This window comes from Crocodylus porosus, unplaced genomic scaffold (genome assembly GCF_001723895.1).
Source record: "Crocodylus porosus isolate Cpor-Errol unplaced genomic scaffold, CroPor_comp1, whole genome shotgun sequence".
In the NCBI taxonomy this organism is placed as follows: Eukaryota; Metazoa; Chordata; order Crocodylia; family Crocodylidae; genus Crocodylus; species Crocodylus porosus.
The window spans coordinates 170,755,066-170,781,676 of record NW_017728906.1 but is presented as its reverse complement, the minus strand read 5'-3'; the positions used below and the strand labels follow the sequence as shown (position 1 = coordinate 170,781,676).

At 41.1% G+C, this 26,611-nt stretch overlaps 1 protein-coding gene across 1 annotated transcript in view; it reads right to left on the bottom strand.

The window, feature by feature from the left end:
• The window catches only part of MICU2 (mitochondrial calcium uptake 2), a 108,669-nt gene extending 82,773 nt beyond the window's left edge, over positions 1 to 25,896 (bottom strand). Inside the window, exon 1 of the mRNA XM_019530190.1 lies at positions 25,745 to 25,896. Coding sequence (XP_019385735.1) covers positions 25,745 to 25,868 — 124 coding nt within the window. The 5' untranslated portion in view covers positions 25,869 to 25,896. The remainder of the gene's footprint in view (positions 1 to 25,744) is intronic.
• Positions 25,897 to 26,611: the final 715 nt, after the last annotated feature.

Below are 26,611 nucleotides of genomic sequence, written 5' to 3'. Positions count from 1 at the left end.
TGCCCACAACCCTCCAGGTTGAGAAGGACCCATCCACCACTACTCTCTGGGTGCGGCCCTCCAGCCAGTTGGCGACCCAATTGACTGCGTGGGCGTCAATACCACAGTCCCCCAGTTTCTTAATATGTCTCCATATCTTAACAGAATGTTAGGTAGGTGAACCTAATGACCATTCTTGCTCTTCTGTGACCTGGAGGATGTTGTGGTGTTGCACTGTAATTAAATCCATGGCCTGTGCTGCCTGGCTGCCCAGCTGTCAATCACTGTAAATTCCAGGCAGTACTGTTTCTTGTTGCGTGGATTTATTATAGTCACCCAGCACTTTCCCAGTGGCCTCACAGTTGTTTTTCTTATACATTAACAGCACTTGGTGACATTTTTCCATTCTGATGCCGCTACTCAATAGATTCACGGTGTGGAATCAAACGAAATGGATGCCTTAAACTTTGGTCAAGCTAAACTGCAAGTTGTAAGATGACTGTGACAGTTAAGTGGGAAATTGCTGGCTCTGCATGTTAGAGCAAAGACGGAAGGAAATGTTTGTTCTTTGTATTCCCAAGTGTTCTGCTTCACCCATATCCACAGCCTTGAGACAGCAGAGAAGTATGTGTCTGTTGCTTTTGAGAGAACAGAAAGTGCGTTTGATATCTTTGACTGCTTGCTCAGGAAAATTGGCTATGCAATCACATCCTGTGTAACTGCTGTTTGAAAGCATATAAACTGGATGATTCTGCTTGAAAGGGAGAGATCACCCTGGAGTGCTTGGTGAATCCATGTTGCTCTGAGTTCTCTCCTACAGCTGTAGCTCTGAATAAAAGCTTCTACTGACCTGACCCTAAAGTCTACACGTGTTTTTCCACGACAACAGGAAGGACATTGCAAGTGGCTCCACAATCCACCTGGAATCTTATAGGTCTTTGCTCTAGCATTGTTGTTGCAAATATGGCTGAGTTGTTACCCACTTTTTTCTGTAATGTGTTATACGTATCCTCTGAGTCTGTGAATCTGTCAAATTTACACTGATACCTTCCTCCTCATCTGTTGTCTCCTGATCCCTCACCACTGTGTGGACTATTTTTTTTTTTCTATTTGGGTGTCCCCTGAAATAGGTTACCCCTGAAATGATTCTTTTTTCCATATTTTTTGCACTTTTTCCATAGGCTAGGCATTTGTCCTTCTGCTTTTTATGTAGCTTTCCACAGCACATGCACTGAATCATATTGTTGGTGTTTGCAGTTGGTCTGTCAGGTTCCTGCTTTCCAGAGTCCTTTAAGGTGAGCCTGTGAACCTGCTCTGTACATGTGGCTGTTGGTATTGTTTTGATTCTGTGTTTAGACAATTCTGTTGCCCTTGTAGTTTGGTGATTTTTTCCAGGGTTAGATCTACCTCTCTTAGTAGTCTCTCCCTCAGAGCAGAGTCCCGTGTACCACACACAATCCTATCCCTGATTAGGGAGTCTTTTATGTTTCCAAAGTTACATGAGGATGCCAGAATTTTCAGTGCTGTGATATAGGCCTCTTTTCCTTCATCTTCCTCTTGGTTTCAGGTGAAAAATTGATATCTCTCTACAGTTTCATTTTTCCTGGGGTCACGGTATGCATCAAACACTTCTAGTAACTGTTTTAGTGTGTCAGAGTTCCCTGGCATCAGTCGCACTTATTTCATGGCCGTGTCCCCCAACTAGATAGTAAAACAGCTTTACTTTCACTTTTTCTTCTTCATCAGCCATGGTTAACTCTGTATACAAACTGAATTCTTGCTTCCATTGTGTCCATGCCTGTGCCACGCTCTGTGTGTTGAAATCCAGCTGCTGCCCCGGGGGCTTCAGTTCCTCCATGCTTCTCGCAATCTGTTTGAATCACTGCTGGGGCCCAGGTCTCTCTCTTGTCTTGGGCTTCCTCACAGACTTTTTGCTGCCACCATGTTTCATGTGACCTTTTGCGGGGTAATCAAGGAACAGCTCCTTGCTCAATATAAACAGTGTCTTTATTATAGCAATTTCTTACAGATCTGTTACAGGGCCTGCTGTTCTCCTGCAGCCTCTCTAACTCTCTTTCTGTCTCCTCCCCCTTACTTCCTGTTCCTCCTTCAGACTTCTCCTTTCTGCTGCTGCTGGTTTTGCCTCTGAGATCCATACATATTGTTACAGCTAGGAGCCTGTTGCAGAGCACTTAGGTGTCCTGCGCCTGACAACAGGGATGGCCCCAGAGAGTCCTAGCGGTGAGAAGGGGGAGGCACAGCCGCCAGTCACCAGGGCAACACAGGTGCTGGTTGCCGGGGCAACCGGCAAAACCCCCTGACAGGAAGAGGCAGGGCTTAGCCCTTCTTAAACCCAGGCAGGAGGCTAGGGTGGCAGTTCCTCCTCTGACAGCCAAGGAGTGAGGAGCTCAGCCAGTGCGGAGAGAAGGCCAAGGTTTGGCTGCACGAGTATTCGCGGGTTGCTGCCATGAGCTGGAGTATTTTTGCCTGGTAGGGATTAACTGTTGTACCAGACAGTTTGGCTTTGTGTTTACTCTTTAACCGGAGGACCGGGTGAGGCTATTAGGGGTTGGAGGAGGCCTCATAGGGACTCCCCAGTAGCATGGGGGTTCCTGGCACCGGAGAAGGCACAGTGTTTTGCAGGGTGCATTTTAGCCTAGCCCTGAGAGTGCAACAGGGGCGGCGAGGAGCTCTGAGAGTGCAACAGGGGCGGCGAGAGTGCAGAGGGGCAGTGAGGGGCCCCGAGAGTGCAGAGGGGCAGCGAGGAGCCCCGAGGACAAAAAAGAGGGCTGAGACATAACAGGGCCAAAGTCAGATCACACCAGCACTATCTGCGAGGCTTGGGCTGCAGTGTAGGGGAGGAAAAGGAGCCACAGATAGCGCCCCCCCATCATCGGGGCACGTAGAAATGGGCAGCCTCCTGCTAATTACAACAATCTATTAATTAAATAAGATCAAGGTGTGGCAGACGAGTAAGCAGGAGGTTAGCCCATTACAGGAGGGCAGAGCCATACCTGGACAGGCTCCAATACTGGCACTCCTATCACAGAGCCCCATCAACTGAAGGGCTCCCAGACACTGGGGTGTACCAGCTGCTGCCAGCCCTGCAGCCAACAAGGCTCACCAGAGTTCCTAGCATTGCCTTTCCTGTGAGCCTTGTCAGCTCTGGGCCTTGCAGCAAGGAGAATACTTCTGCCACTGTAAGTCTTGTTGGCTGTCAGGCTTGCAGTGGGGGCAGCGTCATCTGCTGCCAGGCTCACAGCCGGGACAGTAGAAAGAACACTGCTGCTGCTGTGGGCCTTGTGAGGTATGGGGCTCAAAGTGGGGGCAGAGAGGAGAAAGCTGCTGCTGCTGAGACCCACACAAACACTATGACACTTGCAGCAGCTTTGCTCTGAGCCCTGCAGCTGATGAGGCTTGCCATGGGGGCAGCTTTCCCAGTGCTGTCCCCAATGCAAGCCCAGCAGCCAATGTCAGCTGTAGGACTCACAATCACAGAAGCCAGAGGAGGGGAATCCTGGGATCATGATTTCAGGCTCCCCCTGCACTAATGATGATGTACAATAGGATCTAATGGGCGATCCCACAATCATGCCTCCTACCATTGTGCCGTTACCTGTATGTGTAGAGGGGCTCTAGGGTATTTTAATTGTAAGTTAATCCATTTATATTTAAACTTTGATTTCTACCCAGGAGAACTTCTACAATCTTTTCTCAGATGCCTGATGAAGGGTGTTTGTGGCCAAAAGCTTGCAATTAAATAATTTTTTGCAAAAATCTTGTTGGTCTAATAAAAGATATCACCTCTGTCCACAAGCCCCAATTGCTTTTTCCTCTAGACCAAGATGGCTACAACCTGGATACCTGTCCATTTATATTTGATTTTAATTATCACTCTGACAAGCTTAAAATTCTTACCTGCAAATCAAGTGTAACCAAGAAATTATTTTTTACTATTTAAAACAAAGGAAAATCAAAGAATTATTTCAACTGAAAATCCCCATGGGCAGAGTCCAAGGTATAAATGAATAGTTGCCTCCTCTTTTTTGATGAGGGTTGTGATAGAAATTACAGGTGCCAAGAAAGTCTGGCTAATTAAGAAGAGTGCACAAGACTGAAGTTATAGAAGTAAAACTCAAAGAGCTGGATCTGCTTAAGTTTAGGGTACTGGATATCTTTTTTCCCAGAATTTTGAACAAACTGGTACATGAAATTAGAAGGCTGGTAGTAAAGTCTGTTAATATATCTATGAAATCAAAGGTGTTTTTGTATGACTGGAGAAGAGGAAATGTAGTAACTCTACTTGCAGAAGTGGGGTGCAGTTTGATCAGGCAATTGGAAACAGGTATATAGAAAACTGTTAGTCTGACTGTAGCATGCAAGGCTTTAAAACACATTTTAAAGAAAATAATTAAGAAATGAACAAAATGCATAAAGAGACAGAATGAAACATGGGATCATCAAAGGCAGTTTAAGGCCAGACTAATCTGATTATTCTTTGAAGAGGCAACTGATATCTTTAGACAATAGAAATGTGATAGACATAATTGGTCTCTAGTTAAGCATTTAATGTGGCAGGGATTAGTATAAGAATAAGACTTTTTTTTTCCTCCCCTGAAATGGAAATTACTAGGATAGAAGCAAATTACTATGGGAATTCTACCAGTCTTGGGACAAATATTTTCATTAATGATTCTGGCCCCAATGTGGAAAATATGGCAATGAAATTTGCAAACATCAAGAAGTTGGGAAGTACTGTCAAGACAGAGGAGGACCAGAATATCATGCAAAAATAAATGGATCAAGTTCAGGGCTAAAGGAAAATAAAACACATGAAAGTTAATACAAAGGAAAGGTCATGCACTTAGAGACTACCAAGAACTTACTTCAAAAGCAGATTTGTCCTTTCTTCACTAACTAGAAAGTTTAAGAAGAACCAGTTACCAGAATCTGCTTGTCCAACACAATAAGCTAGGACAAGTCCTGATGAGAAAACAAATTGCTATTCCCATTCAGAGGAGGTTCTCTATTATGAGCATCTCTTCCATCATGCTTGAAATCATTTGGAGGCAGCAAATAGGGAACCCCTCTCTGGCAAAAAACCTCAAAACCAAAACGTGAGAAGGAAAAAATGAAAAAATCCAGAATTAATCAGTTCTGTAAAATACAGGATACCTTATGCAATGTTTGAAAAAAGTGATCTAGTATGTGCTTGTAGTGCAATGAGTCTCAACTGTTCCACATATAATCAGATCAGAAAATCAAGTTTTCAGAAATGGGAACTACAACAAAGCAGCAGACCAAAAGCAAACTGTACAATGCCAAGGCTATTAAAATATATTTTCAAAGAAACTTAAGTCTCTTAAAAATAGTCTGGTAGGAGTTCCAGAGTTCTGAATATTCTAGGGTTTGTCATCTTCCTTTTGTACCAAAGAGGAACATTAGATCCTCCAGCTGGTCGGAGGAAGATTCTGAATGAAATAAATCTAGTACCCAAGATTGACCATATTTTACTTATTCCATGAAGAGCTTTCTAGTGCACAAGGTCTAAAGAGATCAATGATTAACATAACATGTACAAGATACGCTGACAATTCCATCTGGGAGAACAAGAACACTGGGTCAATAAAATGCAACTGATGTTACTAAACCTTGATACTGCTAGATCTCCTAACCATCCTGGGATCTGACAAGAAAGGCATTTTCCAGAGCACAATCTAGTAGAATAACAGGATAGATGATGTATGATATTCTGATCCTTTCCTGTCCTGGCAATGCCCCTCACCTTTTTGTCATCAGAAAATTTCATTGCCATACTTTCTACTTTTTGTGCCAAGATCATTAATGAAAATATTGGTCCCAGGCAGTAGAATGACAGGTTTATGGGTGAGGGCATCATGATCAGAATATGCTCTCTCTGCTGGACTGGACTGCAAACAGTTGCTCTTACATATGGAACCATGACAGTGCAATCTGATCAGATTTGTTAATCATTTTGCAATATATAGGACAATGAGCCTGACTGCTAGAGTTGCCAAAGAAGTATATGGCGCTGAAAGAAGGGCAGGCCTATATGTTTCAAATTCTGACACCTTTATTCATGCATTTGCTGTTATCCTACTTCAGCAGATGAGATAAGGAAGGGTGGGCCTTCAGTAGATAAGGAATAGTGAATGGCTGGGATTCTCAAAGGGACCTGAGAAACTCCACTGCTCACCCCTCTAAGAGGTTCAGAAAGTTTCCTTGGCCTGAGGTCCCATGAGTTCCCCCATCACATAGGGTTGCATTCATCATTATACAGACTTCTGGCAGAGCTAAACCCATGTACATTGTACCTTGACTCATAATGATGAACATTGAGAAAGCCATACGTTCCCTTGAGCCTGCAGGGAAGCAGTGAGGAGAGCCAAAGTGGAGATGGAGCTTAGGCTGGCAACAAAAGTTAAGGATAACAAAAAGTCATTTTTAAAGTACATAGGCAGCAAAAAGAAAGTGCAAGATAACTTAGGACCACTTCAGGATGAACAAGGACAACTGGTAACAAATAGGATGGTTAAAGCAGAGACTCTAAATGAATTCTTTGCATCCATGTTCCTGGACACGAATACGAATATGCATCCCATTTGAACTTTAGACAAGCCCAGGATAGATACCAACCCACCAGTGGTTCATGCAAACCTAGTAAGGGGGCATCTGAAGGGCCTGAATGTATTTAAGTCAACAGGCCTTGATGATCTTCACCCCAGGGTACATAGGGAATGCTGGAGTCATAGCAGACCTGCTGGCACAACTGTTCGAGCACTCGAGGCGCTCAGGACAAATCCCAGAGGACTGGAAAAGGGCCAATGTGATCCCTATTTTCAAGAAGGGGAGGAAGAAGGAACCAGGTAACTATAGGCTGGTTAGCCTCACCGCCATTCTTGACAAGACCTTTGGGAAAATAGTTAAAGATCACATTTGTGGGGGACCAGTGGGTAAAGTAAGGAGCAATCAGCATGGGTTCACAGCAGGCAGATCCTGCCTGACCAACCTAGCTTCATTTTATGACCAGGTCACAAAATGCTTGGATGAGGGAACAGAGGTAGATGTTGTTTACCTAGACTTTAAAAACAGCCTTTGACACAGTGTGACACCCAAATCTTCTAAATAAACTAAAAAACTGCAATGTAGATTATTACACAGTTCAGTGGGTGGAAAATTGGCTTATGGGACGTACCCAGAGAGTGGTGGTAGATGGGCCAGTTTCTACCTGGAGAAATGTAGGCAGTGGAGTCCCTCAAGGCTCTGTCCTGGGACCAGTACTATTCAATATTTTCATCAGAGACTTGGATGAGGGAGTAGTAAGTACCCCGCCCAAGTCTACTAATGACACAAAACTATGGGGGGAGGTAAACACACTAGAGGGCAGGGAGCAAATCCAAGCAGACTTGGACAGGCTGGGGAGGTGGGCGGAATAGAATAGGATGAAGTTTAACAAGGGTAAGTGTCATGTGTTGCACCTGGGGAGGAAGAATCATCAGCACTCCTATAATCTGGGAGGGACCATTCTAAGCAGCACAACTGCAGAAAGGGACCTCGGAGTCATAACTGACTCCATAATGAACATGAGTCACCAATGTGATGACATAATACGTACAGCTAACTGCACTCTTTCTTGCATAAATAGGTGCATCACAAACATGTCTAGGGAGGTGATACTTCTCCTCTATGCGGCATTGATCAAGCCGCAGCTAGAGTACTGCATCCAGTTTTGGTCGCTGCACTTCAGGAGGGATGTGGATAACCAGGAAAGAGTTCAAAGGAAGGCCACCTGTCTGGTTAAAGGCCTACAGAAAAAACCCTTTGTGGACCTATTGGGAGACCTGGACATCTTTAGCCTTCACAAGAGAAGGCTGAGAGGTGATCTTGTGGCTGCCTACAAACTCATTGGGGGAGGGGGTTAACAGGAAGTGGGGGATACGATGTTTACCAGGGTGACAGTTGGGGTATGTGGCAGGGGGGCCTTTAGGGATGCCGTGACCTCCCCCAGTGCCCTACCTACCCGTGCCAACTCGGGTCTTGAATGCATCCTCTATCTCGCCCGCCACGTCTTTGATCTTATGTTATTAATGGGAGGCTGCCTTCCTGCCCATGGTGGCATGGTGCCCGCCTTACTATGCCGGGACTCTACTCTACGCCCTATACTCCTCCTCTCCCCGGGCTTGCTCAATGTTCACGCCCTCTCCCGGGGCTTGCTCAATGTCCACGCCCTCTCCCGGGGCCTCTCACCCATAGACAGTGCCCCACTGGGGCCTGTGCCTCGCGCTTCCTGCACCCTTGCCCCCAACCGGGGCCCGTGTCCCACGCTTCCCGCGCTCTCGCCGATGCTGGGGCCTTTGCTCATATCTCTCGCGCTCCCACCCGCTCTGGGGCTTATGCTTGCGCCTCGCGCGCTCCCGCCCGCTCTGGGGCCTTCTATGCTTGCGCCTCGCGCACTCCCGCCCGCTCTGGGGCCTTCTATGCCCGACTTGGGCTTCCCAGAATTGGGGCTCAGGTGGCCTCAGCCTTACCTGGCCCCCAGAACCCTCCTTGGGTCCTGTGCCTGACTCGGGCTCGTCGCAATTGGGGCTCAGGCGGCCTTAGTCCTACCTGGCCCCCAGACCTGCCTTCCTGGGCCTACGCCCCATTGGGTCTGTCCCAACAGTCGCCCACACTGGGGTCGGGACACCCCAAAATGCAGTGCCCCTGTGGCACTAGGAACCCCTCCCCCCGCCGGGGAGCTTCCTTGAGGCCTCCTCCACCCCTACAGCCTCGCCCGGTCCTCTGGTCGTAACAATAACCAAAACAGAAACTCCCCCCCTTCCTGGGTTACAACGTAAACTTCAAGCCAACCTGGCTATCCCTCACATATATCTTTCTCAGGGTTTCCTCCACCCAGTATTGTAAGCAGACACTCGCCAGCCATCAGGTCTCTGTTATGTTCAGCTATGTTTGCTCCAGCAGAGCTCCCTCTTCTTAGGCTGCCAGAGGGGAACTGACTCTGGCCTTGGCCTTGCAGTTTATAAAGGCCAGGCCCTGCCCCCTTCTGGTCAGCTGACCCAATCGGTTGCCTTAGCAACCCACTTGTGCTGCCCTGGTGACTGGCAGCTAAGCCTATATTCCTGTTATCAGTAGCAGGCACCCTAGTGCCCTGCTACAGGGTAACTAGAAATAATGGACACAAGTTAAAAGACAGCAAATTCAGGCTGGACATGAGAAGACTTCTTTACAGTGAGGGTCGCCAAAATATGGAACAGGCTTCCAAGGGAAGTAGTGTTGTCCCCTTCCTTGGAAATATTCATAAGGAGATTGGATAGAGATCTGGCTGGCGTCATCTGACCCCAGCGCTCTTTCCTGCCCAGTGCAGGGGGTCGGACTCAATGATCTAATAGGTCCCTTACAACCCTAATAACTATAAAACTATATCTAATACTTCCAGCTTAAGCCTTAAAAAAATCAAACCAAAACAAAACCAAACCAAATCAGAATGAAACATTTCTAATAAGACCATATGGAAAAATAATCTGTTCTATACATCAAAATCTTTCAATATGGCTATATTAGTTTGACTATAACTTTCATTAAAAAAAATCACCTTTTGTTTAGGATCAAGCTTGGAAAATTTAAAAATAAATAACTATGAAAAACTGAAAAGGAAAATTCAGAATGGAAATTAGAACTCAAATGTAATAAAGTCTGGATTACTGTAGATGTATCCTAGCTAGTACAGACTCACATATCTTTCATCCCCATTGTGTGAGAGCACTCAACTATTCCAATACAACCACAGGTTTTTTTTTTAAACACAGATCTTATTTTCTTAGAATTACAACAATACTTGCCACTTGCAAAAGATATATGCTACAAGAAATTAACTTCATGCAACAGCAGTAAAAAAAATAGGATTCTGATTTTCACACTACATCTGTTAAGACTTAATTGTCAGTTAAACAGGATGTTTCAGAACTCCACTGCATTCATTAAAATAAAAAAAATAATGAAGTAATCTGCTGAAGTGATTCAGTATTTACAGCACGAAAAATCCCTGTTATTTCCTGACATTTTCTGAGGCATGCCAAAATCTAAATGGTGTACAGTGCACTACAAAAAATTAATTACAAATAAGAGAAATATTTACAGAGGCAGGAATTATTTTAAGAATTCTTGAGACTTGTTCACATCCATAAAGAAGAAAAGTACATTTTCTTACTTATCTTCTATCATAGTCATATGTCACAAAACTGGAATAGTGAGCTAAACTAGGAGCTGCTGTAAGACCTCTGAAATTCTAAGGTAGCCTATGTTTATACAACATGCAGACTCCTGTTATTAATAACTAGATATTTCCATTACTCGTATTACAAGTATTCTATATGTAGATGGGATATTTTCTTTTGTTTTAAAGAATCTGTTTTCCATGAAGATGCTATTAAACACTCAATAACTTTTACACTCTAAGTAACTAAAGCCTTGAAGGGGTGTTGTACCAGAGGTTGCTTGCCTCTTGCTTACAACAATTCTCAAGTAGAGAAAATTCTAATATTCATTCTTTTGTTCATATTTTTTAAATAAAATTGTTTTACTTCATTGAGAAGTTGTATACATCTTTTCACTGACAATCACTGCTTCCCCAACAGCTTAATAGCTAATAACACCGCTCCCTGCCAAACATTTTTTCATAATCAGAAGTTAAGAATGATAAGAACTCCTATTCCACTTTATTCTTGAACAACTCAGCAGCGTTACGAGAAAAAAAAACACTAAACAAAAATCTTCTGAAGCTCACTATGATCTCACTGTTAATTTAAACTGATATAAGAATAATATGATTTTAACTAATGCAGTTCTAATACAGTTAGTATGAACAAAAAAGGCCAAAAAACTTGAACTGATTGGTACTGCAGACTTGCTCTTAAGTAATCTTTACCACTGTTTTATAACTTGGATCTAAATAACAGTTCTCAGACAAGAAACAAACGCACCTGTCCACAGCAGGCAATGAAACTGCTAAAACCCACGAGTTACTTTGTTCAGAAGTATAATTAAGGGCATACTCCTTACAAACAAGTATGACTGAAAAGACAAAGGCATCCAGGCATACAGTAACCAGACACCTGACCCAAAGTCAATTTTTTGCTGCTGCAACTGCCAGCAGTTAAATACACCAAAAGGCAAAAGAACTGGCTCACTGAGGGGACCAGATGTGATGCTGGAAAAAAATACATTCTGTTGCTTGATACTTGGACTCACCACCTGCTAAAATGCAACAGCTTTGACTTCAATTCTATAAAACACATTACACATCAAGATATGCTACTAAACTTATATGGAAGCCTGCAATATTTCAATTACTTCTTGATAAAAAGCACATTTACAAAAATTGCACAATTAGATAAACTGCTAAAATTTCTTACCCTTGTACAGTTGAGGTACCAGTACTAATAATGCTAGGTCATGCTGGGGAATAAGAAAAGTACAAAAGTATTTTTTTTGGCAAAGTAGAGAAGAGCTCATCCATTTGACCATCTGTGCAGGAAGATTCTAATATTTAACTCATAATGTTGGAATTATATTCTACTATCAAACACAACTTTTTAAAGAATTAAATTCAATTACAATCTCAAAGGTAAATATTATCACAACATTTAAAATTAAAAATATTTTGTTGAGTTGAAGTTGGGCTTCCAGATCTGATTTGGGAGGGAAAAAGTAGATGAACATCCATGTGGAAAGTCCATGGGTATATGCAGCTGGTGGAAGTTGCAAGACAGGGTTGCATGAACAATTTCACATTTCTGCTCTTCTCTAAACTTTAGATGTATTTAATGAGAGCGAAAATGTAAAAGCAAACTAGTTCACCATTCCAACTGCACATTACGTTCTTTCCCCAAAAAACGTACTTTCAAAAATCAGGCAGATAATGGTTAAGTGGTTAGAAAGACTGAGTTGTATAAAACCAAAAAAAAAAAAAAATTCTAATAACTTTCTGGAACTCCCTCCACCTCATTCTCCTCTTCTGTCCTCTAATGTTTTAAAATTCACTGTTTTGGTTCAATTCAGCTAGCCTCTTTGGAACCAAAATCATGACCATCTATCACCATACAACCTCAATCCTTTTCTGTAAATGTCTGGAGAATCTGAGTGATACCAGAAGATTAAAAGATAATAACAACAGATAAAACATACTAACCATGGAGAGGGTGTGGTAGGATGGTTTCTCATGAAGCACAGGCCGAGGAAGTCTGGATTCATTTTCTAGCTCTAGCCGAAGATTTGCTTTATGAATATTTAAATGCATGTTTTACACATTTAACTTTGTAAATTTAGGCACCTAAAAAATCAAGTTTTCCAATCTAGTTGCCTGAAAATGGGTCTTAATCTCTGTGGCCAGGTCTGTATCCTTGAAGTGTCCATTTTGGGGAAGATGGAATATAAATCACAAACATTATCTGAGAACTGCTGGACTCATGGGGATATTGCCAGAATAAATGCATTTATGCTCACCAGTGCATTAATGCTACAGGCAAATGTACAGACACCGAAAGATAGAATTGTCATCTTTGGGTCTCATCCATTGTATTGTATTGGGCAATCAGTTTGGAGAAAGTTTTAGACCTGATACATATTTTTCCCATGAAGAGCAGAGGAGGTAGGAAATTTATCTTTAGTTAATTGCTTTTTAGAAAGCCTGGTATTTTAAATGAAGAGAGATAATCTATACTCTAACAATCTTCTCCCTTAAGAGTTAGGGGAAGGAATAGTTTAGTTTCCTCCATTAAATATTATCATTTCTCTGCTCTGCTTTACTCCTTATGTTTAGACCCTAAGATGAAACATAAAGGGAGCATAATTTTCTGAGTCTGAAAAGACTGAAACCTACAATTTAATATACATTTTTAACATTAAGAAAGGCCCTGCGTATCTAGAAATACCATAATAGTCCATTAGGATTATTACTCATTTCCTTATTTTTGGAATATTTTTCATTGTCTAGTGATCCTTCATTCTCCCTTTCCTCTCCCCCCCACAGCACAAACAATTCTTGTGATTTATTCCTCTTCCCCCAAAATTCACTTTTGAGATTGACAGTAAGGCAACATATAGCAAAGTATTAGGTTAAACATCAAGTCCCATAGTAACTACAATATGATAACATATCACAATGAGCAAGTTTACTCGCATAGACAAACTTAAAACCCATCAATTTCCACTGACAACCTTGTCAAATTCAGTGGGACTGCTCCCATACATAAATGATTGCAGGATCAGGGCTCTCGTTTATTAAGGAATGGTTTTGAGAGAAAGAAAACCTTGCCAATTTGATGCTCCATGTGGAAGGGAACAATGGGAAGGAAAGGAGGCATTTCCCAAGACTAATATGGAAAAAACATATCCATATAGATAAATGTAATTTTAAGATCTTTAAAAGGTATGTTATAAATAATGCATAATTAAAAAAAGAAAGCAAAAGTAAATTAAGCAATATGCAATGACCAAAGCTATTTCGATTTTTAAGAAATTTATTAAAATACTTTACATCTGGATTAACTTTTTGTTCAATATCTGGGAACTGGAAGGATTTTGAATAAAAGGAAGCCTAATTTTAAGGTAGTGTAATTTTTCATTCGACACTGTAATGCTAATTTAAAAGTAGTTACACTAGCGCGTCTTAAGAATTTAAGCAGATGTTTGTCAAATGTTATAGAAACAATATAGGAGAGGCAATATTTCTGTCTTCTCTCAAGGTAAGAGGACCAACATCATAAAAGTCTGTATAAATTGAAACATGAATCTTTTCTAATTGTATGCAACGGTTCCTTAAAATACAAGGCTTAACTAAAGCTGACCTCAAGTCTTTTAAAAATATCGAGTATACCTCAATGAAAATTAATTTCTTGTTAAAACAAATCTAAAGCCAATTAGGCCTTTATTTGTTATGCACAACATTTTCAATTACCCTTAAAATACCTTGGAAGTCTATGATATACCATAGTATGCTAAATTTATTCTTTGATACTTTCATTACACAATAGTAGAGCACATTCTGAAGTTTCTGCAACATGTTAAACAGAGGAATAATAAAATATGCAATTGTAAATGTTGTACATACTATAATTTGTAATGTCTTGCTAGAGTGGTACTTTGCTCAACATCCTTGTGGTTGCGGTGTTTGAACACTGAGTATCTGGCATGTAGCCATAAATATAAAGGTCCCCAAAGTACTTTCTGCATGTGTTAAGTTGATCAGTGTAAGAGACCAGCATAGGTACAGATGCTGTCCGGCCATCAGAACTTTTTTACTCTTTTGCTAGTAATTCAAAACTGGGGCAAAAGGCTTTCCTTAAGCAAACAACTGTAACAGAATGAAGCAAATATTTTCAGATAAAATGCAACATTCAATGCCACTTCTAGACAGCACACTCATTTGGACCTTGCCATTCTGAGTACTTTATTGTGTCAATATGCAAAACAAAGTAAGTCTGTTAAAAAGCTGTGTATTTGGTATCAGTTCATACTCTTTAAATGGCAGGATTGTAAATATTTTTTCTTCATTATCACCCCAACAGTAAATAACAAACTTTACAGGTGTGATTTAATCAACAGAAAAATGCCATGAATCTCACAATTTTTGCCTATATTAAACAAAATCAGTAATAAAAAGCTCATGTACCAGGAAGCAAATGAACAAAATTGTTGAATTAAGGTTAATCAAAACAGAGTTCAAGATCATTTGGGTTATATTTTATGACAGCTCATGTATTTGCACTACAGTCCTATGTAATCGAACTATGTTTTATTATCTTGAAAAGTATTGTATAATAAATTCCCATCTATTGCATGTTTCGAAACACTGACAAAGGGCACACAATACTACTACAGTAATAAATTCTACCCAAACACATGTAGAAATCCTTTTGGCAATCCATATATATCTAAGGTAGTTTGATACTGGTTCTATTTTTAACACTTTGGGCGCCTATACATGTGCAGTGAAGCTGCTCCAACACACTGTAATTACATTAATTGAGTCTGCTGGAATGTGATAATTACTGCACTCCAGCAGACTCCAGCATTATGTGCATCAGTGTTCCGCACTGAAAAACAGTGGCAGGGCGCTTTAATTAAAGCTCATTCAAGGAGCTTTAGTTGAATGTGATACACATGATACTTGGGGTGCTTTAACTAGAGCATCTCCAAGAGGGATGCTTTTAATTAAAAGTGCCCCTCCCCACCACTCCTGAAGCATGTCTATAAATGCCCTTTTTGTCTGGGATTGTCAATAAGAATACTCATCTGGCATACAGATCACTAGTTAATCTCTTGTAAATTTGAATTACATTTAAGTGGAAAGAAAATATAAAAGTATACAAGCAACAAAGCACATGAAGTAATTCACCAAGTGAAAATTATTGAGTGAAACAGTGCAATACCAAAAATTAACTTGAAAAGCTAGTTAAATTATGTATGTTAGGTATGTGAAAAATATACAAAAATAATCTTATAATAATATATTGTATCAAATGTGAATATAAGAAACTATAGTATAAGTATATTAAAAGAAAAAGTTAAAGTGGACATCACCATTATGTTGCCGACCTTAAAAATGTAATATTCTTTCTAAGCTCTTCTCCTGATCCTGTAAGTCTTAGGATATTAACAGCCTGCAACAAAAATAAGAATAATGATAAAATACTAGCTTCTCAACTAACTCACACTATAACACAGCCGAGGTGATGAGCTTCTCTACAGCTATAATTTCAACCATTGGAAACACTGAGGTTATTTAGGACATATTATGCAGACAAAAACAAGACGGATGCCATAAAGAACATATGCAGCTGCAAAAAAACCTGCTTGTTTTTTTAAAACAGGTTTGACTGGTGGAAGTAACTTTACAAGTGATGTGGGCTTCACGGTATATGCTATGAATATGTGCTTGGCAATCCTCCAGAAGCTGGTAGGGAGAGTGGGGGAGGTTTAATGTTGTTCCCATTTGATTCTAGGAATGAACTGATCAGGATTTTCTGGGGTTGTTTCCATTAGTAGAAATAGATGATATGTGTCAGGAACTTCCTTGGTGCAGAACTGCATATCCCTGTACATTCATACTGTGTTTGAGGAAACAGCAGGGAGCCCATATGACCACAACTTCCAAACTTGCTTTTTCAGCCTGTCCTGTGCCACAAGGAACAGGCTCTATTCTCTCTAATGGACAAGGTTATCATTGCTTCCCTGGCTTGCTTTCTTCTTCTTTCTTCTGCTCATGTCTTCTTTACCTTCTCCTTTCAATCTGCAGATTCAGCTCCAATTAATCAACATCCCAGCTCTTGGTACCAGTCTCCCCAAACCATATGGCCCCCAGAGCTTAGTGGTTGATTGCCTCAGTCCAGATCTTCTAAACATATTTTGATTCCTAGCTCCTGCTTAAGTCAATGGGCCTTAAGTGCCTAAACACCAGTGAGGAACTGCACATTTTTGTGTTCTGAGTAGTAGTTTCCATTATTCCCAGTTACCTTATACCATAAAAGGAACTTAATTGCTTCTTCCACTTTGCATGAAGAAAGGGTGGCTAGTATGCCCATCATTTTCACTGAGGTCTGTGATTGCTGATAGATGTTTGATGGCAGCTATTAACGTCTTTCATTCATGATCTCTTTAATTTTATGCTGTTTAGCAGCATCCCTTTAATTGTCTGCTGCAATTATATTAGCTACTCCAGCTACAACAAATTACAGAGTCATGCTTATCAGCTGAAATCAGGAATAGCAACTCCTGTTTACTAAGAAAGGCACAGTCTTCATGCTCAAACTGACACATCAGGCTAAGGGTCTCCACTCAACATTAATGTATGAATAACTGATGGGAACTGACAATGACTGTCTTAAAACTCTACTTGAAAAAGATCGCTAAACACTTAAGAATATGCAGACAATGAAGAGTTGACCAGCTGAACTTTCCAACCAAAAGAGTTATTCAGACAACAACTGTAAAGTGATTTTGCTTTAAAAGCTACTAAACAGATTTAACTGATTGCTTTTAATGTTAAAACACCTTTAGGAAAATAAATGAATGCCCAACAACATTTGTTCTGGGTTTGTTTTCTCATGTCCAATGGATTAACTGAAGGCAATGAGGCTTAAAATTCGATTTTAGGTAGACAAACTGTATTACTGTATTGTATTATGTTGGTCTCCAGGAGACTTCAATGGGTTCTAAGAGCATGCTTAAAGTTAAGTACCTGCTTAAGTCTTATCCTAAATGAACGCAAACTTCCTGGGTGTTTATCCACATGCTCTGGGGGAAGGGGGAGGTTGGGGGGTACTTTAATTACGGTAAAATAAGTGTCTTGTATATCAGCATCCCTGAACTTCAAAATGGCGCCAGGAACACTTTAAAGCTCATTGAATGAACTTTAGATAATGCACCCTGCCACCATTTTGAAGTGCAGGAACACTGATACATGAGACATGGGAAGCTGCTGGAGTGCAGTAATGGTCATGAGCTAGAATTACAGTATCGGAGCAGCTTCCCTGCTCATGTATAGGCACCCTAAGTGCCTAGGTACTCTCCAAAAGCAAGCTCTTACCTCTGCAGTCTACAAGGAATAAGATGGGTAACAACTATTCCTACAATAACCAATTTATCCCGTCATCCTAGTCCTTCCTTTGACCTCTTAATTGTTTTACCTGTTTATGGACCTCATTACTGAATGGAATTTAATTTGTAAACTCATATTGAATTTAAATTGTAAACTCCTTGAGATGAGTAAACACTAAGTTAGGAACCAAATACCAATGTTGTAAAAGGGAAAATGTTCCCTATAATAAATATTTATGTCCAGATCCTGCAGGTGGCCTGTTGTGTATATGAAGCCCCACTGACCAAGTTTGTATGCATCAGAACTGCAGTCTTAGTTTCTTTTAGCTTTAGCTTTTCATTCTACCAGGATTACTAGTAATAACTGTTAAAAACTTTCTTGGAATATGTTTCTCTAACAAACAACAAGAGACAGAGGAAACTCAGTTTCAGGAAGAACCTGAAAAAAAACCAAACTGATTCTTAGATGAAAAAGGATTGAAATAAAGATGTATGTCAACATTTCAAGTTTTACCCCTTATATGTTCATTTTCTGATGGGCTGGATGCTTCACTTTCTCTTTTTAATTTTCCTACAGTGAAAGAAAGGGAATGCCCCGATCTGACAATGATTTCTCTCTCTCTAATACTTTAAATACCAAGAAACCTATACAGGATTAATTTCTTGTAGTGGATGTACTGGATATAATTTCAGTCTGGGATTTTCCAATATAATATGGAGTAACAGAAGGAAAACAAACAGGATTACAGTAGTTTTGAAGTTCAATTGTAAATACAGTTCTTCCAAGCTATCGTGCATCTTCTACCTGGTTTCAAGTTTAAAAAAGGCTAATCAAAGCTAAAATGACAAAATACAATTAACTTCATGAAGTGAGTCACTCCAAAAGGGTGTGTGGACAAAAGTTTTGAAAATGTTCTTGCTATGGAGCCAACCTGCCTCTTAATTGGGAAAAAACTGCACCACATTTGCATAACACAAGTTTAAATCATCACTGCCTGTTTGAGAATGGAGCACCTGATATTTGCCATTTTCCTTCAGAAGTCATGCATCCTTACTTTCCTAGCAGCAAATGAGGGAGCAGGTATTAATTTCTATTCTTCTGATGCGGGGCATGAATCTAATCTTGTTCAAGGAATCACCTCCCTCTTTCATGGTTGGCAATTGCTGCCTTTTGTAAGAAAAAGTTCAGCTTCCTACTGGTATGAGCTGATTTTGTAAGCAAGGAGACCTGCTATCACCTTGTTGTTGTCTGATGAGACAGAAAAGTATAGCAGTCACCTCCCACCCAGCAGTTACATCAACAGTCCACAGTTAAATGTTACATAATTAAATGCATGTTATGTTTTCTTTCACTACCCATTTCTTTAGGGACCTATAAACAGGCAGAACCAGGACAGGAGGATTAAGAAAGAAATGTTTCCATTACTTTGCAAGGAAGAGACAGACGGTGGACAATGAGAAGTCAGATGGAGGACAAGCGGTGGTAGAGCGGGTGGGGGAAAGGGGCATAAAATAAAAGGAAATAGGTATTTCAGGAGAGAAAATACAGGAATAGGAAGAGACACCTGGGAGAGAAATCCCATTCCTCCAGTAAGAGAAAATGGAAAAGATCCTGACAACACTCCATACCAGGAGTGAAAGGAAGATGCTTCCTGAAGCTGCTGGAAATAGGACACAAACCTTTCACCTTCTCTCCCAAATGCAACAGATGAGAGAGCAAACAGGCTAGCTCTCCTACAAGAATGGTAGAACTTTTGCAACTTAGCTTTTACAATTTCATCATCCAGGAGAAAAACTGGCTCTTACAACAAATGGTCTCACCTATTTACTGCATTTACTTACATATCACATGCACCGTTTCGCCATTGGGGTATGCATCTTCAGTAGGGAAGCTACTGGGATTTTTCTTCATCAGAATAGAAGCAGGGAGACCCTGACTCTAATACTGCCAAGATGGCTGCTGCTTCTTTGTGGTCTCAGCAAGCAGGAGGGCCTGAGTGCTGTGTTAACCCTTTGGCTGAGCACAGTAGCTTGTAACTAAACTGGTACAGGGCAAGTGAGCTGCTCCATGCAATCTATATCCCGATGAGATGAGATTTGTGGTGTGTAGTATTACCATATTTCCAGTTAAAAGAGGACATTTTGGAAGGTTGGGAGAGAGGTGGAAGGGGGTATATGATTGTGGTGGGGGAGCAGTCATATGCCCATGCCTTGCCTCTGCCCCTCACTTCCAAACTACAGACCCCCCAGCCCTCCTGCTGCCCCCTCACTCTCGACCCATAGTACCCAGCCCCTCAGATCATGCCAATTCCCCTTACTCCCAAACAGTAGCACCCCGTCCCTGCTGATACCCCTTACTCCTGACCTGCACTCTCCTTCTTCCCCCCCGACCTGCCAACACCCCTCACTCTCAACCCGCAGCCCCCTGCCTCTCTCAGCCCTGCTGCCCATGCCGCTCCCTGCTGCCTCCCAGCTCCCATCCCCTTCCCCTACCTTCCCAACCTGCTGCATCCCCAATACCAGTAGGCACACATGCATGCAACTCCCGAGGCCTGTGCATAGAGCATGTGATGCCCTGGCCTCCAATCACCTTCCCCCACTCTCCCCAGCCCCAAACAGCTCTTTCCCAGCACTTCCCAATTTACCGCAGCAAAGTGGAGGCAAACTCAAAATCAGCAACACTTGCTGACATTGAAAAAAAAAATGCCCAGAAGGAATTGGGAGGACCCAAAAAAAGAGGACAGGTCTGGGAAAACTTGGATGTATGGTAACCCTAGTGGTGTGGAAACAATACTCCATTCTTTACAGGAATTTATATAAAGAACTATTTACAGGAAAGAAATAATAGTCTTGCTACTGCTCTTGTAGAAGTCTGAAGCCTAGCTTTGTTGATGTCCTACCAATCAGGAAGGCCCTGCTGCTTCACTCAGACTATCTCATTTCCTGGACACTTTATATTTCCAGGGCAACTTATTCTGTCACGAAGTCTGCCATGACTTCTGGACAAATCCTGTTTTTTTGCATTCCACCTTCCAAAATCAAGGGGCATTTGTATACATGCATGCACCGTAGTGGTAGGGACTGTGAAAAGTGCCCAGTGCTGCAGTGCATGCAGCTGTATAAATGGCAAAATGTGCGTCAGCACTGAGAAAATGGCAATGGCGTGCTTTTGAACTAAAACACATCAGAGGTGCATGCATTTTGCATGAGCTTCCAAGAAGAACAGACTCGATTCACAGAATCATATAAGTCGGGTCAGAAGGGACCTTGTAGATCTTCAAGTCTGATCCCCTGCCAGGGCAGGAGAAAAAACTGGGCTCAAATGATTCCAGCCAGGTAGTCATCAAGCCTCCTCTTAAAGACCCCCAGGGTAGAAGCCAGCACCACTTCCCTAGGAAGTTGGTTCTAGATCCTAGCCACCCTAACTGTGAAGTAGTTCTTACAGATGTCTAATCTAAACCTACTCTCCAACAACTTCTGGCTGTTATTCCTTGTTACCCCAGGGGGTGCTAGGGGAAACAAGGTCCCTCCCATTGTAGGGTCTGCCCTGTAGTCCCCGGATCATTCAGGTGGCCCTCCTCCGGACCCTCTCAATGTTGTCCGCATCCCTCCTGAAGTGGGGCACAATGAACTGGACACAGTACTCCAGCTGAGATGCAGTTAGCCCTACCAACCGTGACCTCACATTGTCAGCCCATGTTCATCTTGGAGGCAATAATGACTGCCTCTGTGCTCTCAAGAAGGGAACTTCCCATCTTATAAGTGTGCTGTTGGTTGCTACTGCACTTATCAGTATTGAAGCACATCCTGTTTTTGTTAGCCCACCACTGCAACTTATCCAGGTCTTGCTGCAGTCTTTCCCCCCCTACTAGCTTGAGGAAGGACCTGAACAGACCATCTAGCCTAACCCCCAAGAATTCCTCCATTATTTCACTTGCACCAAATCACCCCAGGTAGGAGTTGAACTTGGATCTCCCACATGGTAGGCAGAAACTCTACCACACAACTACCATCAAGTCTGATTTAAAGCAGAGGCTCTTTGGCACTTAGTGGGACAAAAACATATGTGTATAAATGCCTCAGGTATGTGTTTTTTGGGAGCATGTGGTATGCAAAAAAAAAAAAAAAAAGTATTTTTTTTAGAGTGGGGCAAGGGGAGCATTGATACTACAGCTCTGGGATCTGTACTGATCTCTGAATACAGCTGAAAGCGTTTGTCATGACTTACAAAAAGCAGTCCCTGAGAGATCTCCTCCCTCCTTGTCACATACTGCCACAGGTGTCCTTATGGTAAGATGAAACAGGAGGCTGCTTTCAAAAAGGCTCAAGCTTTTCCCCACATTGGTCCAGCATGGCTTCCAATTGGTGCTCCCTCTAGGCATATTGCAAAAGCCTTGTTTACTTAACAGGGCTTTGGGGAGAAGGATGAGCCTAAGCTGCTGGGTGTTTTGAGAGCAACAGGCTTTCCAGGAGTTTTTACTGTTTACCAGCTGAGGTAAACTCTCCTTTTCATTTTGATTATTTATGGCAGCCAGCTGGCAGTGTTAATTTATCTGTATATTAGTGTTTATGAGAACAAATGGTTATTATAAATCTAATTATTGCCAGAGTTCTCAAGCTTTTTTATGGGCTATTTTTAAAGCTAAGTCTAAAATCAAATTGAGAATTTCTGAATTACAATAATTTTATACACAGATATAATAGTCATAGTTGCTCAAGTATAGAATCAAATATTGAAGTGTACACCTTTATGGAAAGATAAAAAGCACCTTAATAAACAAATAACTAAAAGACCTGATGAGATCAGTGGTGAAATATTTCAGTTTTCTCTTAAAAAAAACTTGGGACAGATCCAAATTTAAGCGCTGAAATATCTTGTTGGTATGCCTCTAGGATAAAAGTGAATTAATTGTATGTTTTAAGCAGAGAGAGTGTCCAAATCAATTACAACATGAGTTAAGAAATTCATCTGCTTGGTACACTAATTAATATAAATGGGTAAGAGCTTGTAATATTGTGTAGATTGTCCTCCACGGAGATAATTCTAAATAAAAGGAATGGTATTTTTTTCTGCGATAAATAACTGAATATAAAAATAATTCAGATTCTCAATGGAGAATTGCTATTACTAGCTACAAGTAAGAAAACGCCTAGCATTCTTTAACATTGGACAAAAAGTAATTCTAACAGTTCTAAATCTGTTTCAGGTTAATGTGCCTTCACCAGTTACATTCACTTATTAAAGCATTAAGACTATGTGTGCATATATTAAAGTGTATCTATGACTTCTAAAATGTTTTCCTTTTGCAGCATGTTAGCTATTAGTAAGTTTGAAATCAAACTGGAATGTGAAATTCACATTACTGCATCTAAGCTTTATTTTTTTTCTTTGAAGTCGTTGTCTTAAGATAACTGTGTCATACAATCAGTAAATATCTACATTTAATATGGCTTCATCTAACAAAGGAATCTTGTCCATATACCACCACATTGAAAAACTGAATGTATGCCGCTGTTCTAGGAGCAAACAATGAATATGTACGATTCTGGCTATATCTGGGAGCAATTGCTATTCCTCCCAAGGAGGAATTGCTAAGATGCTTCTTATTATAACCTTACTTTCACACACAACTTTCTGAAGCACGCAGCTTCATGGCTAAAATTTTCTAGGCTCAGGTTCTTTTAGTATTTATTTGGAAAATGCATGGAAAACCCCTTCCACCTTTTTAAGTTACTGAAAAGTGTGCAAAAAGGGGACAATTTTTTCCTATTAAAAATGTTAATGCCCATTTTTAAAAGGAATAAGAAACTAGGGTCAGCATGACTCAACTTTTATAAGCTAAAACTATATATGGTCACTTATTTAAATGTTTTATTTTTTTATTTTAGACTAGTAAGAGCATTTGACAATGTCATGCTGATCTGTGGGAGAAATTACTTGTTGTTACATGAAAAGGTCAACTTCAAGATTAGAGAAAACCTGCAAGGATGCAAAGCTTGAAAAGGTCACATTTACTAAAGGTGTCTAGAAGATGCATACCCTTCTCCATTTTGTGTTTTTATAACAGCTATGACAAGACTAAAACAGTTTAACTTGATTTGTGAAACCAACCAAGAGCCAGAAAACTGGTTCAAGGACTTAAGTTACTTTTAGGTTGCTTTAAAATGTATGTATTTTTAAGGGGCTGTAAATGTACAGGTGGAAAAACAGCTGCAATCTTTAACACATCAAATTTATATGTATATTAAAGTAAAATACATCAGGATTGTTATAGTTATACCTACAAATCTCTGAAAACACCACAAATCACGCTTACCTGGTAAATCTACTCCTTCTCCCAGACAACTCATAGATTGTGGGCACCCCCTTCTGGGCTCTTAAACAATGGACTTTATCAGCCCCCAAAAAGAACATCAAGCTTCTTATAAAGCCATTGCATTAAGACTAAAGGTTGCAGAGAGGGTAGCTGTAATGAGATCCATGCAACAGGGAAGAGTCACAGACTTGGAGGAAGGAAGAACATTAGACTGGAGAGAGTAGATCTGTATAATCTGACAGAATCTGCAGCAGGAACACTGGGTCTATAAGGGTGCCTCTAGATGTGCCAGGAGGCTGCTTGGAGCACTACTCTTGATTAATCGAGTCTGTTGGAGTGTGCTAATTAGTGTACTCCAGCCAGCCTCTGTGTCTCGTGTATCAGCATTCCCGTGTTTCAGAATGGCGGCGGGGGTGCTTTAACTAAAGCTCGATTCATGAGCTTTAGTTAAAGTGCCCCCATTGCCATTTTGAAGTGCAAGGATGCTGATACATGAGATGCTGTGGCACTTTAATTAGAGCAGCTCCAAGGGCCGCTCTAGTTAAAGTGACCCCTTACCCCCACCTTCACAGCATGGTTAATAACACCCTAAAAGAGGAAAGGAGATTACTGCTTTAAAAGCATGAAACTCCAGTTGTGACATTGTTGCACTCTGTGTGGCAAGAAAGTGAAGAGACAGCTTGAAGAGACAGCTACAATTGAATTTTCAGAGTGAGTTAATTGTTAACCAGGCTAGGATTTGGCCAGGACACATGAATTCATACCCTAAACCCATGGCAAAAAGAAAACAGCTTCATAACCCATGCACTTACTACGCTGCCTACTGGTTTAATTTTGGAGGACAAACTTAAAAAAAAAAAACTTTAAAAAAATGCATACATAATATCAATATGTTTCGTACAAGCTCCATTTCTGTACAAGAGACATCCTGTTGCAAAACGAAGCCCAGGGCTGAAGTCCAAATCTCCCTGCACCCTTTCCCTCCTTGCTTTGTGACTTTCAAGGCACACCCATTGCTGCCTCCTCCTCCAAAGTAGGTCAAGTTATTAGTGAGTGGAATAGTTAGACAGCTAGGAGGGCTGTGTTTTGAATATTGATGTATTAGAACTGAATTATATTAGATGTCATATAGGTAAATGAGGAAAAGCACACTGATTACATATGCCAATCAGGGCACTAAATGATTTGCATAATATCTCCAGATTCCTTTATCTTTATTCTTAACAGGTAAGCCAACTGGTGCCTGTCAGGATTTACAAGTATGCTGTTTATAAATGATGGCAAAAGGTTAGTGCCTTTTAAAAAGCACCCACAGGATCAATCCTTCACCTTTACCATATTTACTTGCACATGACATGCACCCCCCAGTCCCTGAAAATCACCTGGTGAAAATGGAGGTGTAAGCTTTAAATGAGAAAGTGTGGGAAGCAGAGGGCCCAATCCTGTAGAAGCCAAACTGCACATCAAGCTGAGCAGTCAGTGTCACCTGCTGTCAGGTGAGGGTCCATCTAGTTCAAAAAGTGGGGCTGGCCAGATCAGCTGCAGCAGGATTCTGTCCTCAGGAAGCTGAACTGCCTGGCCCCTTGTATCTTCTCAGGCTGATTGGCTGTATCCTGCAGGTAAGGAAGTTACAGAGCAGCCACAGGTTTTTGAGCATCCCCAACTGCAGCTGCCTGTGTTTTCCCTGCAAAAATTCTGTACTTACTGGTATTTTCAAGGAAAGATCTTTTTTTCTTAATTCCACCTTTTCAAAAACAAGGTGTGCGTCTTACTCAGGGACACGTGGTAGGTGAGGAAATATAGTACTATGTATTAAACAAGAATTGACTTACGCCCAACTTGATCAAACATCACTGAGAACAGGAAATCCCTTGGTGTCATGTAATATTCTCCATTATATTCCAATGATGCAAAATGCATAAAGCGTTGTTTTCGAATAGACAGTTTTTCTGCCATTTCCTCATCAGCAACATCTTCCTTCTGAAACAGAGAAAAGATTGATGCAACAAAAATATGGTTTGTTTTTTAGACCAGAATTGTAATAAGGCAGGGTCATATGATGACTTTTATTATCACAGAATCAAAGAAAAACAGAATTAGAAGGGACCTCAGGAGATTATCTAGTCTAACCTCCTGCTCAAAGGACAAGATCATCTCAGTCAAAATCATTTCATCTAAGTGTTTGTGTAACCTTCTTTTAAAAACTTCCAAGACTGGAGATGTAATCTGTTTCAATGCTTAACCACCCTCAGAGTTATAAAGTTCTTTCTCATCTCAAACCTAAATTTTCCTTCCTCCAATTTAGGACCACTGCTTCTTGTCCTGTCCCCTCAGGCCACAGAGAAATCTATCACCAACCTCTTTATAGCTACCTTTCCTATATTTGGAGCCTGTTATCGAATTTCCCCACTTTTCTCCAGACTAAAGAATCTCGGTTCTTCCAATCTTTCCTCAAAGTCATGTTTCCTAGACCTCTAATAGTTTTTTGTTGCTCTCACTGGAATCTTCTCAATTTGTTCATATCTGTCTGGAAGTATAGGGCCCAAAATGAAGACAGTACCCAAGGGGATGACTAGCCATTACTGATTAGAAGGGACAAATCACTTTCAATGGCTTCTGTGCAACACTCCTGTTAACACAACAGGGTATATTAGGAGAAGTGTCAGCATGTGACTACTTGAAGAAGGAAGGCCCCAGGA